The sequence below is a fragment of the Heterocephalus glaber genome, unplaced genomic scaffold (assembly GCF_053883595.1).
Source record: "Heterocephalus glaber isolate CG9 unplaced genomic scaffold, H.glaber_assembly_v1.0 deba00001481, whole genome shotgun sequence".
Lineage (NCBI taxonomy): Eukaryota > Metazoa > Chordata > Mammalia > Rodentia > Bathyergidae > Heterocephalus > Heterocephalus glaber.
Genome location: NW_028258317.1, coordinates 1,765,987 through 1,782,338, shown reverse-complemented (window position 1 = coordinate 1,782,338; position 16,352 = coordinate 1,765,987). Strand labels below are relative to the sequence as shown.

The 16,352-nt window shown below is 41.6% G+C and overlaps 1 protein-coding gene across 8 annotated transcripts in view; it reads left to right on the top strand.

The window, feature by feature from the left end:
* Window positions 1–16,352, top strand: part of Palm2akap2 (PALM2 and AKAP2 fusion) — a 504,788-nt gene that overhangs the window by 278,965 nt on the left and 209,471 nt on the right. For 7 of the 8 annotated variants that reach the window (XM_087183576.1, XM_087183574.1, XM_004848142.4 and 4 more), the window contains 2 exons: window positions 290–404; window positions 1,279–1,300. In XM_087183576.1, coding sequence (XP_087039702.1) covers window positions 290–404; window positions 1,279–1,300 — 137 coding nt within the window. Of the gene's footprint in view, window positions 1–286; window positions 405–1,278; window positions 1,301–16,352 lie in introns of those variants that run through there. The other variant, XM_087183579.1, reaches the window with a different exon arrangement.

The window sequence follows — 16,352 nt, the reverse complement described above, 5'->3', positions numbered from 1 at the left end:
ATGTGCACATTAATGGGATTGGAGGGGAGACACCAAAGCATACAGTAAATTAATGGGTATGAACTAGTAGAGGTAGCCCTGGGTTGTTTTCCTTTGACCAATGTCTTCCCTGTGACAAAGCTGGAAACCTTGGATGCTCTGTAATATAAAACCTTGGCCTGATTCCTCAGCATAATGTAAAACGGAGCCTGCCAGGAAGACAACAGTGGCTTAACAGGAAGGAGCTGCTCTCTTGTCCATGGATGGCAGGACAATAAAGCAACTTGTCCTCTGTTTGTGTTTCTTCCAGGCTGGAGCAGGAAATACAAGCACTCGAAAGTGAAGAGTCCCAGATATCTGCCAAAGAGCAAATCATCCTAGAGAAGCTAAAGGAGACAGAAAAATCCTTCAAGGACTTTCAGAAGGTGAAGAAAACAAACATAGTGTCTATCCACGAGGAAGAGTGCTAACAAAATGGCGCCTGTGGGGCTGGGGTGGGGGTGGGGTGGGGTGGTTGGGTATAGATGAGAAGTCTGAGCCACAAGTCTGAGCTCACCTGTTACAGGTGTGTGAGGACCAGGTGCCATCTCTGAAGCTGAGAGTGGCTTGTCTTCAGGTGTGGATCACCTGGCTTGCTAGCACGCATCAAGAAGAATCATTAAATTAACCCCATCTACCTGCTATCCAAAGCCATTATCTGCCTAAAGCCTGAAAAGTCTTCCTCTACTACACTCCAGCATTCTGAATCCAGTTCTCATTAAGCAGATTGTACATGTTCCCTCTGGTTTATTTATACTTCACTTTTGGAGAATTCCCTTTATAAGATGGCCAGAAGCAACAATCATATCCAACGAACATGAACTCCAAATAGGAAAAGTAAAATACATGACATTTTGCTGTATGTAAAAGCAAATGGTGCCATGTAGTAAAGAACAGAGAATCCCTAAGGCCATTCCATAACCCTGCTGCTGCAGTACCTCAATTATAGGAGAACAGTCTCATGAAATTAATTTTAAGATGGAATCTTCTAATACATATAACTTCAGCACAATCCAGCATATTTGGTGAAATGATTTTCTCCTTAAATTGATTGAGATATGATATAAATTGACGATGATAAACCCTCAGCTGGTCCCTTAATTTTGGGATCTCAAATAAATTTCTCAGCAGAGAAGAGAGCGAGAGGTTTTCCCGGCACAGTCAGATTCTGGGCTAGGCCAGGTGGGAAGAGAGGTGAAATGGGTGGAGATTCACACCCCACATGCATAGTAACGCTCTGCCCTGCTTTTCTTTCCACAGAGCTTGTCCACGGCGGATGGAGGTAAGTGTGCTCTGCCCCATCTGTAGATGGCTGTTTCCTCGTCTGCTTAGTGAGTCTCATGAACATGGGCTCACTGGGAAACATGATGTGTGGCTTTGTAAGGGCATCAGACAGAAGAGACAGCACTACTGCCAGGGCTCCGGAGAGAAGGTCCATATTTCTGGTCTTCACTGCCTCTCTTCTTCAGAAATTGTTCCTTGACTTTCTACTTCTATTACAAAAATGGTCAGCTCTTGCCCTTTGAAGTTGTTCCCAAAGGCTCGCTGCCTGGGCCTTTCTTGAAAGGAGCTCAGCAAGGAAGTGTGCCAATGTCAGGACCAGGTCTCCTGCAGGAATGAGCCTATTTGCCCTGGTGCCACGTGTCAGGTCGTTTGGTGTTTAACCATGAATGGCCTTTCTAAGGCCCCTGGTCTGGTCTAGTCCTTTTCTCTACCTCTCCTCTCCCTTTTTTCCTTTTTTCCTTCCTTATTCCTCTTTCTTTGAATCAAAACACTGAAGGTTCTAGTTCTCTAGCCTTCCAGGGAAACAGAGGTGGTCAGAGTGTTCCTCCCTGGGGGCATGGCTGAGCCAGAGCACAGGAAGGGTGGGAACAGGGCCCTGCCTCCTGCACCCAGCCTGACAGGAGCAGCTCTTTGTCTTCATTTCCTCTTCTCTGTCCTGCCCGCTTCTCTCCTTACCCAGGCTTGAGATGAACTTGTATCATGCGCTTCTTTGATCTCAGTTGAAAACCCAGGATTCTCCCTTTCATAGTGGTCCTCACTAGGTCTGCATTCAAATGCATGAATTTATTGGAAGGGTCAGAAGCCTGTTTATTTGGTGCTTATAAGTCAACCTCTAGACCAAGAAGAGGATCAGGAGCCAGAAGAGTTGACTCCAGAATGTTTTCCCAGTGTTATTTGGGAAAACATGGGGAAACACTTAGAAATGCAGTGGTATATAGTGCATCTTTTTCTGGATTTGCACTGAGGATAATTCTGAGAAAAGAAAATTTAAGTTTTATGATGTTTTTTCAAGCAAGTAGAACACACACGATCTGGATCTTGGCTCCTTGGGCAATCCTTGGGAATGTACTAGATTAAGCCCCTGTTCTCAGAGCATGAAGGCAGGCACAAGTCAGGGTGGAGCCAGCAAGGACTCTGGGAGCAGAGGACTACAATAATTCTAGCAAGGGAAGCTGAGCCTCACTAGGGTGTGACCCAGAGGGACACTTGCTCTGTGCTTTGAGGGTGGACATAGACAGAGGAAGTGGCCTTGGGGTTGTGGGGGTGCTGCATGGAGAAGAAAGCAGACTCCACATGATCAGCAAGAATGTAGTTAATGCCAGGCTAGGCCAGGCTGGGACATTGAACCACAGACACCCACATTCCTAGAGAGCACACATTGTCCTTTTACACTTTCACTTCTTTATTTCCCTCCCTTCTCAGACTGGGACCTCCCCTGCCTTCTCTCTGATAATGAGGGAAAGGAAGGAGCCTGCATCTTCTGAATCTGACATCTGAATCTTCATGCTGTGGGGCATGAAGTCCTCTATAATCTGTGACTTAACCAGAAATGGAGCTATGAGGACTCTGAGTTCTCTTTTCATTCTTTCCCCCATTCCACTGTTTCCACCCGTTCCTCTGAGCTGGGAAGCACACTGATCAGGACTGACAAGAGAAGGTGCCAAGAAAGCCACCCAAGACTCCATCCTCCATCACCTTTGGCTGCAGCTTAGGAGGTTGCAGAAGTCTTAAGGATCCCAGTGAAGTGTTTCCATGGTCTCACTTATCACCTTGGATTTTGATTCCTGACATCTGTGCTTCTAGCCAAGCCTGAGAGACCTATCACACCACCCCTTCCAGCAAAGACAGAAGTATAAAGGAGAAAACGCATACTTTCAAGAATGTGATCTTTGTATAGGTTACTCTGTGGTCAGAGTGTGAAGCTGAGGCACATCCCACTTGGGCGGCTTTGGGATGTCTGTTTTCTCATTCTTTGTCCCAAAGGCTGTGAGTTACCAAGACTTTCTTAGAAGCACCCAACTGTTGTTATTAAGAACTAAAAAATTATTAGAGAACAATAACTAATGCCTTAAAGAGGCCCTCAATTTCTGAGGCATACTGATTATAGAATCTAGGCCCAACTTGGATTATATTAACTGTATAGATACTGTAAGTCATCAACAAAAGCATCATGAGATGCCAGAGACAGCTGCTAGTGTGCGCATGTGTGCGATGACCCCACTCCAGGCACCCAAGGCATGGCACTCTGCCCATGTCCCAGGAATGCAGTGCTGAATTCTTCAGTCAAAAATGGCTGTTGATTACAGAGAGCCCTGGTAACTAAGAGCAGTTTCAGTCTTGAATAGAATATTTGGGTCATATATGTTATGATTTCCCCTTGCCCGTTACAGTGTTCTTACATAGCAGGCCCCTCAGCATTTGGGTAGGTTGTTTTTACTACCCAAGACAGGCATGGTGTCTTATGTAACTATAAATTACAGAGAGAGAGAGAGAGAGAGAGAGGAGAGAGAGAGAGAGAGTATGTGTGTGTATTATTATCTCTTTTACCCATCAAGAAGCCCTTGCCCAGATACGGGAAGGAAAATGTGTGTCCTGGGCCTGTCTTAGTCCTTGTGCATGATACTTATGCTGGGTTTTCATCCTATGCCAATCTGGGGTGGCCTGGAGCCTTTCCCACATCCATACCGCCATGCCAGTCACTGGAAAAACTCAATCCTCGGTTGCCCTTAAATCTTGTTGTAAGGAGTTTTTCATCAATTTTGTCTCTCTCGTTTCAGCTGTTTATGTTTTCTGTAGCTATTGTAAAAATTTGCAGTGCTACAACCAAGGTGCATCCTACATTTCTACTTTGTAGGTGACTGTCCTCTATCTCCTCCAATGGTGGGGAGAATACTATTAGGTCACCCTGACTTTGGCAGGAAGAAGCCGGCTTACTGATTGTGGCCACCTGCAAATTGAGAGGCCTTGTTTGTTATTCACTATGCTGAAACTTTACCGTGGGGATTAGTACTTAATGATGGACTGAGGGCACTGCCCTGTCCCCCTGCCCATGCCCCACTCTCTACTGCCTTATCTCTTAGCAAAAACCTTGTAGCCTCAGCCCTCCAAGAGCTGTAACCATGGGACTCATTGCCAGTGGACACTGGACAAGGCTTCCATCACCCACTCACATCTGGCCCAGAGCTGCCTCTTTCTTTTGTTGTTGTTAAATTCTTTTATTGGTACATTTTAGGTACACAACACAATTACATTTCTCATTGGGATTTGTACCTTTACATAATGCATCTTGGTTCTTATTGTTTTCCCATTCCTAGCCCTCTCTTCACCCCTCCACCCTTCCCTATTTACAAAGAGTTTATTTCCATTTTTTCCATTTCTCATCATTTTTCCTTTCCCTTCTTTCCTTTCCCCTGCCCCTCCCACTACCCCTACCCCTTTGGACCTTTCCTTCCTATTTTACATTATCAATTATTCATTCTAATCATTGGTACATTTTCCCCCCCATTAAGTTTATTGGTACATTTTCCATATACAATACAATTATATTCATCATTGGGATCTTGTACCATTACATGAGTATCTTGGTTCTTATTTTTTTTCCCCTTCCCTTGCCCTCCCTTCACCCCCTCCACCCTTCCCTATTTGCAAAGACCTTGTTTCCATTTTTTTTCCTCTTCTCATATTTTTTCCTTTCTCTTTTTTCCTTCCCCCTCCCCCTCCCAATTCCCCTGCTCTTTTAGACCTTTTCTTCCTGTTACACAATATCAGTTATACATTTTTTAAATTGCAATATCAAGATCTAGGAGACATTAACACAGATTTTACAGAATTTAAAAGGATATAGAAAGCATATTACAAAAATCTTTTTTGAAATAAATTTGACAACTTCTAAGAAGTACCTTGGAAGACAAATTAATGAAACTAACTCTGGAGGAAATATAAAATTTGAATAGCACCTATTAAAGAAAGTATATTCCTAGCTTGAAAATCTACCTATATGACAACAGCAGGCTCATATACATTTTAACTGATAAATTATATCAAACAATTAAAGCAGAAAAAAGAAGGAACACTTCTCCCCTCATTTTAGGAACTCAACATTGTGCTAATCCTAAAACTGGATAAAGATAATCGAAGAAAAAGTATGAACATAGATAGAAATTTGTTTAACAAAACAAACTATTGGAAGTCAGATCTGGCAGGATGTAGAAAGTGGTTTTGTTATAGGGATGGCAGTGTTGGTTCAGCACTGGAAGATCTACCCCCAAAAGTCATCATTTAAACAGAGGAAAGGAAAGAGCCATATGATCCTGTCACTAGTTGGAGAAAAAGTATTGGACTAAATTCTACAGCTGTTCATGGTAAAAGCTATCAGGAGACTAGAAGTAGAACAGAAACTTCTCAAGAGATTAAAGACATGTACTCCATGCTTCCAGCGAGAATGCCTTATATAAATGGAGAAGATACAATGCTTTCTCCTTAAGGTGGGGAACAAGGGCAGATAAGCTTACTCTTTATTTGTCCATTAAACTTTGAAACCTAGTCCCCACTAGGTTTCAAATAGTCTGGCAATAAAATGATACAACTAGGATAGGATTGGCAGGGCAGAAGCAAAATCCTTATATGTAGATGAAATGATCATCGACAGAGAAAATACTAAGAAATCTCTAGGAGCCCCTAGAACTTGTACTTGAATTTAGCAGGATTAGAAAACACAAGGTATATATAAAAATTCAGGTCTGTGTATACTTGCTATAAATGAAGAATTGGATATTGAAATTTAAAAGTTATGTAGGAGTACAAAGGACCTAGAAAAGTTTTAAAAAAAAAAAACAGTGTTGGAAGACGTTTAGTACCTAATTTTAAGACTTCTTCTAAAGCTACAGTAATCAAGGCAGTGTTGGTGTAAGGAAAGACATATAGATCATTTGAATAAAACAGAGAATCTAGAAATAGAACCACACATATATGGACCATTGAGTTTTGAAAGATTATTTAACCTTAGCATTTTATAGAATATAAACTCAATTCAAGAGCCGAGGAAGAGATAGTGTTTTCAGCAAACAGAACTAGAACACCTGGTATCCATATATAAAAAATTAACCTCAACCCTTTTTTTCCATACATGAAAATAACTTGAAGGGATCTATGAACCTAGATAAGAAAGTCTAAAAGTATAAAACTTTAAGAAGAAATTATACGGGAAAATGTTTATGAATTCAGGGTAGGCAAGAACTACCTAGGATACAAAAGACATGATGTATAAAAGAAACAAATTGATAAATGAGATTCCATCAAAATTTAAAACTTTAAATGAAATCATTAAAATGAAAAGTAGTCCTTAAACAGACCATATTTACAATGCATATAACCTATGACCAGAATATATAAAGAATTCTTAGAGCTCGTTAATAGACAACCCAATTAAAATGTAGACATAAGATGATAAATAGCCAGTATAGCACAAGGAATGGTGTGCAACTCTAGAATCAGAAAAATACTAATCAGTACAATAATAAGATTGAATTATACACTCATTAGGGAGATGAAGTTAAAAGTTTTAAAAGCCTTGTCATGACTTTTTCTTTTTGTTGGATTCTCCCCCTTTGCATTTAATTTGTCACACCCAATGGATTCATTCTGCTGGGTTTCCTGGGGTTGTGATCCTCATTGTCTTTTCCTAGGATATTGTCTAAAATTTTTTGCAGTGCCGGTTTGGTATTCATGAAGTTCCTGAGGTGCTCTTTATCATGCAAGTATCTTATTTCTCCATCAATTTTGAAAGATGGTTTTGCAGGGTACATCAATCTGGGTTGGAGGCTGTTTTCCTTTAGGGCTTGAAATACATCACTCCAAGGACTTCTTGCCTTGAGGGTTTGCATTGAGAAGTCTGCTGTGATTCTGATGGGCTTTCCTTTGTACATGATTTGTTTCTTTTCTCTATTTGCTTGTAGAATTTTGTTCTTCTGTTGGATTTCTGGAATCCTAACTATTATATGCCTATGTGTAGATTTTTTTTGATTAAGGCTAGCTGGAGTCCTATATGTCTCACTTATCTGTATGTCAAGTTCTTTTCCCCTCCTTGGGAAGTTTTCTGCCATCACTTCTGTGAACAGATTTTTTATGTCATCTGCACTCTCTCCTCTTTCTTCATTGACTCCAATCAGTCTTATGTTATTCTTCTTTGCATTGTCTAGCAGCTGCTGGATTGATTTCTCATGGTCCCTTACAATTTTAAAGCAATTTTTCTTTTCCTCCTCACTAATTGCAATCTTATCTTCTATATGTGAAATTCTATCCTCACATGGGTTCATTCTGCTGTGGAGACTTTTGATGGAGTTTTTAATCTCTTGGAAATCTGTTTGTATCTGTTTTATGGATTCCATTTGTTTCCTATGTTGAGATTCCATCATATTCCTCAGATCCTCTATTTTTTAATGTGTGTCCTCTCTAGATTTATTAATCATATCTTGCACCATGAGCAAAATCTTTGCTGTTATCTGAGTAATTATTTCTGATTTCATTTTTCCCAGATCCTCTTTTGTTGCCAGTTCAGAGAGTCCAGGTGGTTGAGTATCAGATTGTTCCATCTCGTTTCCCTTTGGGGTTGCTGTAGGTGATCTGGAACTCTGTTTTTGAGGCTTGCTTATGTGTTTCCTCATTTCCACGTGTGTGGGGGGGTGCTTCTGGTGCCCACATGGCTCACCTTCCCTAGAGAGCTTCCTTCTGGGTGCTGGGACCAGCTGAGCTTCTCTGCCCTAGGAGCCTGGGATGGAGGCGGGGAGATTCCTTCCGGGTGCTGGGACCAACTGAGCTTCTCTGCCCTAGGAGCCTGGGATGGAGGCAGGGAGCTTCCTTTCAGGTTCTGGGGGCAGCTGAGCTTCTCTTCCCTCTGGGCCGGGAGCAGCAGGACTCAGTACCGTGATCTGGTGGTCTGGTGTCCTCTGGGTCTTTGTAATGTGGAACCAGGTGGCTGCCTGTCTGCAGCGGGCTGATTCAGTGTGTTCCGTATGACTGGCAACCTCCCAGAGCTGCCTCTTTGAGGAGGATGAGCAGGAGCCCTGAGGATTACAGTCTCTTTCAGATGCAGAATCCCCATAGAGTGATTTTTGTTTCTAGCTGTTAAAACTTTTAGTATGCATAGATACCCTAGAAACTCTATATTTAGCATAGAAGTTACATATTACCCGGCTGTGAGCTCTCACTTGGTCTTCATGGCTTGACTCTCCATCTCATTTGATTGTAGGAACTCAGATTTACAGAGATAACATTCCATAGATTCCTGGAAATAATCAGTAAAACTTGGAAGGTCTGCTAATCTGCTCTGGTCATCCGGTTCTCCTAAAGCAGTGGTGGTGAACCCATGGCACGCATTCCATTGCAGGCTGTTTGTATCTTTGAAAGCTCTGAAAGGTTTGCCATCACTGCCCTAAACTGTCCCTCTAGTCCTAGATTGCTGCTTTGTCTTCCCATGGATTGCGGCTACCAATCTTCCCCTACCCTTTAAGACCAATTCACTTCAAGCTGTTGCTCTCTTTGGTCCTGCCTTGTTCTGGTTTGGGGCACATACCACTCCCACAGCTCCCCACAGGGATAATGGAGAGATGTAGACAATCTAAGTTCAGGAGTAATGGAAGTACAGTTCAATATAGAGTGGAATGTCCAACTTCAAACAGGTGGCTATTCTCACAGCCCTTGGCTCCATCCAAGACTGTCTTCAGGGGGGGTCCCCACAGGCTGCTTCACAGCCATCTCCCTGCTTGCCATCATTTCAAAGGCTTAATTTCCCTCCTTGCAATGAGAAGACCTTTATCCATGTGTCCCATGCCCAAGGACCCAAGCTCCTGCACACGTAAGGTCCCAGAAAGAGGACACAACTGGAGCCCTTACTCTGCCTTAAGGCCTGCCTGGTCTAGTCCTCATGCCATGTTTTTCTTCCCACATAGTTAATATGAAAAATTTCATTCTCATAGAGAAACCCTACCCACACCCTAAGAACATAATGGTCCGATGTCAGTATATTCTGAATTGTTCATTTTCATATATGAGTCAGCAAATGGATTGGTTAGTAAAGAATGGGGCTAATCCTAGTGTCTTTTTATCATCCTTTCAACATGAAATTAAAAAAAGAAACCTGCCAGAACTAAGACTATATCAGTGTGGATGAAGAGAGGAGGGGGACATGTGAGATGTAGAAGAGTCAGAGGCCACGGGACTGATGGATACTAGGAGGGGGAGTGGTTAGGGTGAGCTGAGGATTCTGGGTGAATTGTGGTGCCAGTGAGCCAAGAGACAGAGTACAGGAGAATCAGCAGATTAATGGCAGTGCAGGCTCCAGGTATGATTTGACATGTCCAATTTGAGATGATTGTGTGATATTCAGTGGAGATACATGATAAATAGATGTCACTGATGGGTGATTGAGACTCTGAGAGAATTTTAAAATTTTTATTAGTACATGTTTGCAGTCCATAATCACTACATTCATGGTGGGGAATTGGTACATGTACATAACACATCTTAATTCTTTTATTACCCACTTCCCCTCTACCCTGAGATTCTGGGATTCTGTGACTTAGTCATGATATGAGAAGGAATAAGATTACACTGAGCCCACCTTTCTAGAATCTTCCTGTCTTTCCTTCCCCATTTCTCTCTGAGAGGCACCCAGATGCTTCAGTTTCACCATAGTGGTTTCCTCTTCCTTTCTGACACCTTGGCATGCCCACTAATCCCCACACTCACCCCACTTCTGAATGGGCTTGTTAGGATATTTGTCCTGTCAGAACTGATGGTCTCCCTGCTTTACACAGCAGTACTCCCTGCTGTTGAGCTACTGGTGGGTTTGCTGGGTCTTGATATGTGGAATCTTAGGATTTTCTAACTGAAACACCAGCCTAAAGTATTGAAATCATGGGTTAAATTCTGGAGTTGGTTTTAATGCATAAGAAATTGGCCCTTTGAATGAAGAAGGCCCATAAAACTATATTTCCACTTTAGAGAATGTATTTTTTAATGCACATTTTTTAGTGTGATGTCCCATATTTGATCAGTCTCACAAAGTTGATAATGCTGGTAACTAGCCTATCTTTGGTTTTTCCCCCAGACCCCTCAAATCATTGTTCTGGAATCTAGAACTTTCTGATGACTTCCATACACAAAGCAGTGCTAGGGCTTGAGCTCTCTGGCTAGGATCCCTCCTGCCTCAGCTACTCTACTGAATGCCAGTCACTGGGCAAATGCTTGGCTTTGTTATTCTGATCCTCTTGTTCAGTGGCTGCCTCAGCAGTCCATTGTGTAGGGCAGACAAGCTGCTGTCTCGGCAGTGAACCCATTGGGCCTCCCAATACTGTGTTTAATTGTATTCCCTGTTCTGTACTACCAGATGCAGTAAATTACATTTCTCCCAGCTCCCCAACCTGCCAATCCTCAGTTCACAAACAGCAGAACCATCATTTGGACAGGAGGAGACCAGCAGAACAGCTGGTGAGTCCTGGGGAGCACTTTGGTTTTGATACCAGGACTTCCAAGAGGTTTGCCTTCCTCTGAGCTTGGTGAATGAGTTGAACACCCTGATGTCCTTACATAGGGGGGACCCCCCCCCATATACTTCAGGCCTGCCTGGGACATGGCATATATAGTGAGCACACAGGTAGGAACTAGCACCTGGTGGGTAACTGAGGCCAAATGGGAAGAGAGAGTATTGAGGGAAATCACAGAGCATTTTACCTCCAGCTTCGGGGGAGTCTTTCTCATAATTGTGGCCTTTGTATCTGTCTTTGCTCTTAAAGTCAATCGCCAAGGATGTTTTGTTTTCTGCATTGGAATTGAAAGCACTATAATAAAAGCAAAGTAGAAAGTATTTTCAAAGTGTAAGAGTCCATTACAAGAATTCTTAGGGAATTTAGCTTTTTGTTTATTTTAGATATGTATTCCTAAATCTTTCCATTTCTAGAGTTATTCTTACTATGGAAGATTGGGGGGGAGGTAGCAATTTAAAGAATATATGTTTCTTGCTAATGTTTCTGACTGTGGTGGACTTTACAAAATAATATGTTTACGGGCAGAGTGTAAAGAGGGTCATGCTTCATTCTGTTTAATGTGGATGTGCCTCAGAACTAGACAGTAAATCTCTACATCAACCCATTTGCTTTGTACAGAAAAGCACTGAGGGCTGAGAGTTAAATGAAAAAAAAGAATTGCACAGTGACAGTGTAGGTGAATTCAAATATGAGCATCAGATTTTTTCCTTATCTGCTCTATTTTAAGTTTGAAAGAACTTGCATGATGACATTTTAATTAAAAAAGTAATTATGGACTTTTAAACTAGAAGAAATCTATCATATAGGACGACATGAATATTTTATGAATCAAATAATCCCCCTTATTTTAATATAAAAAATTAAAATAATGAAGCAAGTAAGAATTGATATAACTGTCATGTGCACTTACTAAATTTAATTATCTATGGGGTATTTTTCTAAACATCTTAGCATAAGACTTTCACATAGAGACTCAGAGTCCTAGAGCTGGATGGGATAATCTATAAGTGGTGTCTGGCCAAACCTGGCTTGACTCCACATGTCTCAGGGTGCTGAAAGCCAGGGCCTGAAGCCTGCATTTGTGCTACAAAGGAAACACTGGCAGTCACTTAAACCATGGACTCTTTTGAGTGCTCTCAGCACCCTTCTGAGATCAATTTGGTAACAACTGTTGAAAGGTCATGCCTATTCCTGCTTGTTATGAGACTTGGCTGCTGAGAGTTCCCAAGAGTTACGGGTGAGCAGCTCCTCGCTCTTCTCCACAAGTTCCTACACCTCAGAAGACCTGGGCTATGATCCAGCTAGTGGATCAGCGTGTGGAGGGGCGGGGCAATGTATGCAAATTAACTTTAGGAGCTAGAAAAAGGACTCGGTATCCGAGTATAAAGTTCAAAAGCAGTATTTTAGTTAATGTGATTGTAGTGCTGTGTAAGTGGGAATACACATATTACCACAACCTGGCATCCTTCCTATCTGAAGATATTATAGAAACATGATGACTCAAAGAGCAAATGTATTTTGAAAAGTATAATGTGATCAGTCTTTTTAAAAAAGAAGTTTACATCTCCTTTTGTTTTCTAGTTAGGAAGTAATTTGCCTAAATGCATCCAGTATGGAATACATATAAGTAAACCTGTAGAAGGAATCAGATTTCATGTGGCTAACTCCTTGGTCCAGGTGGTTTTGGAGGTGTCCAGGTTCATTATCAGTTATGGTTAACAGTCTGTTTGGGGCGTTCACATTCGTTATCAATTATGGTTACCAGTGACTACACAGATCATGTGTATTATTCCAGCCATAGGTACTTTTCATTAGAATTCTCCCAGATGGAATCTGTCTTGCTTTAGGAACATCCTTTTGTAAATTTGCATGACCTCAGGACCATTTTCTATAAATATCACTTGTCATTATTGAGTATAATGATAAACATTCTGGCTGTTCATTCTGTTTAAAAGGAATTTACTTAGAATCATTGCTTTTCAGAAGAAGGAGACACCTTTTCCAGTCTCTTTTATCCGGTCACTGACTCCCTGTTGTCACAGTCCTGCCAAGAGGTCTTTATACCACAGTCACACACATCCATGATGGGGACTTAATCTCTTTCCAGGTTGCCTATTGTCTCCAGTTGGTTCTGACTGTTGGAAAATTCTTCCTCAGATGGAATCGTCCTCTGTCTGTCTTCTTCATCCACTTGTTGGTCCTTATCCTGCTACTTAGGGTTTACTTAGAACAAATCTAAATTTCCTTTCAAGTATTTGAAAATGACTGTCATTTCCTGACTGTCCCAGACCCTTACTCTGAGTCTCCTGTGTGCCACTGGCCACCCTCTGCAGCTGGTCCCCATGTGATGAGATTGTTTTGAATCACCCTCTGCCACCCCTGCCCCTCTCCTCTGAACTCCCTCCACCATCTCTGGACTTCCAGAAGGGCAATGCTCAGAGCAGTCCATGCACTCTAGGGTAGACTGACCACTTCCAAAAATAGAGTGTGACACCACAGGCCCTATGGCTACTACACTAGCATCATGATCTTTCAGCTTCGCTTTCTACAGGAAGCCCCAGCACCATTCTTACACCACCACTGCTCAGCCTCTTGGCCTTTTCCAAGCTGGGCATCATGTCTGATCTTTCCAGTTGAAATGTGCCACCTGTTTTCCCCCATTGTTCACCTACCATTTCACCTGTTCACATGTAGAACCTACAAAGTTCTTTTCTCTCTTAACCTTGAGACAAAAATAAGAATGAGCATTGTGCCTTTCTCCGCTTTGTTGATTTGATATGACTGTTGCATTTCTTCCTGTTGAGTATTGGGGTTTCATGGAGCAATGGTAGGAAGGTGGAAGGGAATGATGTCATGGGATTTGACACCAGGGCTCTTTTATTCTCTCTCATTTCAAACACAGCACCTTCTACAACCTTGTGCTTACATATTGTATTTCTGTATCAGCTTTCATTTGAATCAAAGGGTTTAACAGTTTTGAAAATAGAAAACTCTCTTTTCTGTCGTTAAGGTCTGTATGGCATATGATTATGATACCGTAGCCTCACTTTTCTTTTCAGTTGAATAACATCTCAAATCTTTTTTTAAAAAAGCTGTCTTTCATTGCTTTTCTTCATTTCACTGATAACACATTGCACGTGGGAACCACAGTCAGAGCCCTGTGGCACATCATTAGGGATCTCTTGGCCTTTGGTAACCTTAAATCATCACCTAGGGGACATGATTGTTCAACCAGTAACAAGGTCTGACAATGATCCTAACACCCAAGGCACATATTTCTGTCTTGTCCACAAGAATGGAAGGGACTTTGTGATGATACAGATACACTAGTATGCCTGGCATTTGCCTAACCTCTCTAGAGACCTGGAACAGAAAAGAAAATAATATAGTTTCTGCCTGATGGTCCCAAGCTGGTGCTTGGTGTTATCTGCTCTTTGAGAAATAACTCTAGAATTTAGCTGTGCATGATGTCAAGCATCTTCTATGTAGTTTAGAATTCCTTCCTTTTAATTTTTTAAAATTGGAATTTTAGGGCTGGGGATTTAGCTCAGTGGTACCACGCCTGCCTTGCAAACACAAGGTACTGAGTTTGATCTCCAGTACCGCAAAAAAATAAAAATAAGTAAAATAAAATTGGAATTTTAAGTGCCAGCCTTCAACACCTTTCCTGATGTCCAAGATTCCTGAGAGAAGAAAACTGGGAGCCTAAGCACAAAGTATGGAGAGGCTTCATAGCCCTCTGTGCTTGATAAGTCTTCTGTCTTCTCTGCTCATCAGGACCTCACTGCCCTGTCAGTGACATTCTTTCAAGCACTTTTCATACTGGCAACTGTTTTTCTTGACCAAAAATTAGAAGCAAAATTAGATATGAGAAATTAGCTTTTACCTTTGTTATCCATCAACATCATATGCTTGCTAACTTTTTTTTAAACAATGAAAATACATTGTCACATAGTCCTGGGGGCTAAAAGATTGGTTCCTAGGATAGCTGTGAATAGGAATTCATTCTATGCTTCTCTAGCTTTTTAAGAAGTATCTATTTATCTGGTGTCTATCATTTTTAATTGAACATAATTGTACACATTTATAGCATACAGTGTGTTCATTCAATACATCTATACAAAGTGGAATGATCAAACCAGGGTAATTACCATTTATAGCTCCTTAAACATTTAGCATTTATTTGTGTGAGAAACTTTGAATTCTTCTAGTTTGTGTGTGTGTGTGTGTGTGTGTGTGTGTGTATGGAATAGATGTTTGAACCAAAGGCCACACACTGTCTTCTAGTTCTTCACAGAATATGTAATAAATTGTTGTAAACTATAGTGACCCTACTGTACTTTAGAATACTAAGGTGTCTTGAGAAAAACAATTGATTCAAATAAATTTTTGATCATTGCTTTTGGAAGGTAAAGGTTGATTTATGGGATGAGAGGGAGAATTCACTCTGGATTAAATTCCCTGTTTTCATTATTGTTGACATCGCAGTAGCCAGTTTTACATTTCCAACCTCAACAGAAGGTGTGAACATATATGAATATGCCTAATGATGTGATCAAACAGTTAAGACTCGACATATGTATGTTCATTCAATAGCTCAAGCATGCACAATACTTGTCTATCACATGCCAGGTTACAGTGCCAGTCACTGGGTGTTCCTTATATAGGGACCTGACTGAACATCCTCCCTAATGAGTTGACAGTCATGATCTGCCTGGCTACTGCTCTCCTACTGTGTTTTACATATCACTAATTCATGAGTCATACAGGCTCTTCACAGTGCTATCAAATACCAAAGCTGGATACTTTTCACTGTACAAATGAGAAAAATGAATCTGAAGATGAGGTGTGCTTTGGATAGGAATTCAGATCGGTTGTCTTTCTGCCTTCTCCTGACATCTCCCATCAAACTGACTAGTGATGGTGGGGCATGTGGAACTTGTACTTTCTTTGTGGACCTCAGCCTTGTTCCTCTTCCCGTGATCTCAGCAAGTCAAAGGAAGTGAGCTTAGAGAAGTCTGAATCAGTGATGGAATTTTCCATTCTCCTGGGATATAGTCTTTCTGTGTTGTTGGACCAGTTCTAAAGTGGAGTCATGTTAGTTGTTCCTCCTCTTATCTATGTGAAATGTTCTCAGTTTCCTCTTCCTTCAGCTTCTCACAGCCCTTATAGTTGCTTCCAGTTTGCCAAAGGTGGAGGTAACAGAACAAGAGAGTGCATAGAGCCCAGGCAATGAGTTTGAATTTGAACTAGGCATTGTCTGCTCCTCAGATCCATCCCTTTGGGCCTCACAGAGCCCCAGGCCATAAGGGCTTCTCTCCTTGAAACCTTTACCTTAGCCTTTATTGAGCATCTTCTCAAAGGTCTCACATTCTTTACAAGAGTTCTCAGATCCTGGGATTATCAGTTCCCACCAAAGTGTCCCTACTCCTACAAGGAGTTCCCCTACTTGTGAAAGAACCATGGAGGAGCTAGACTGAGGAACCCAAACACAGAGGCTCCAAACCA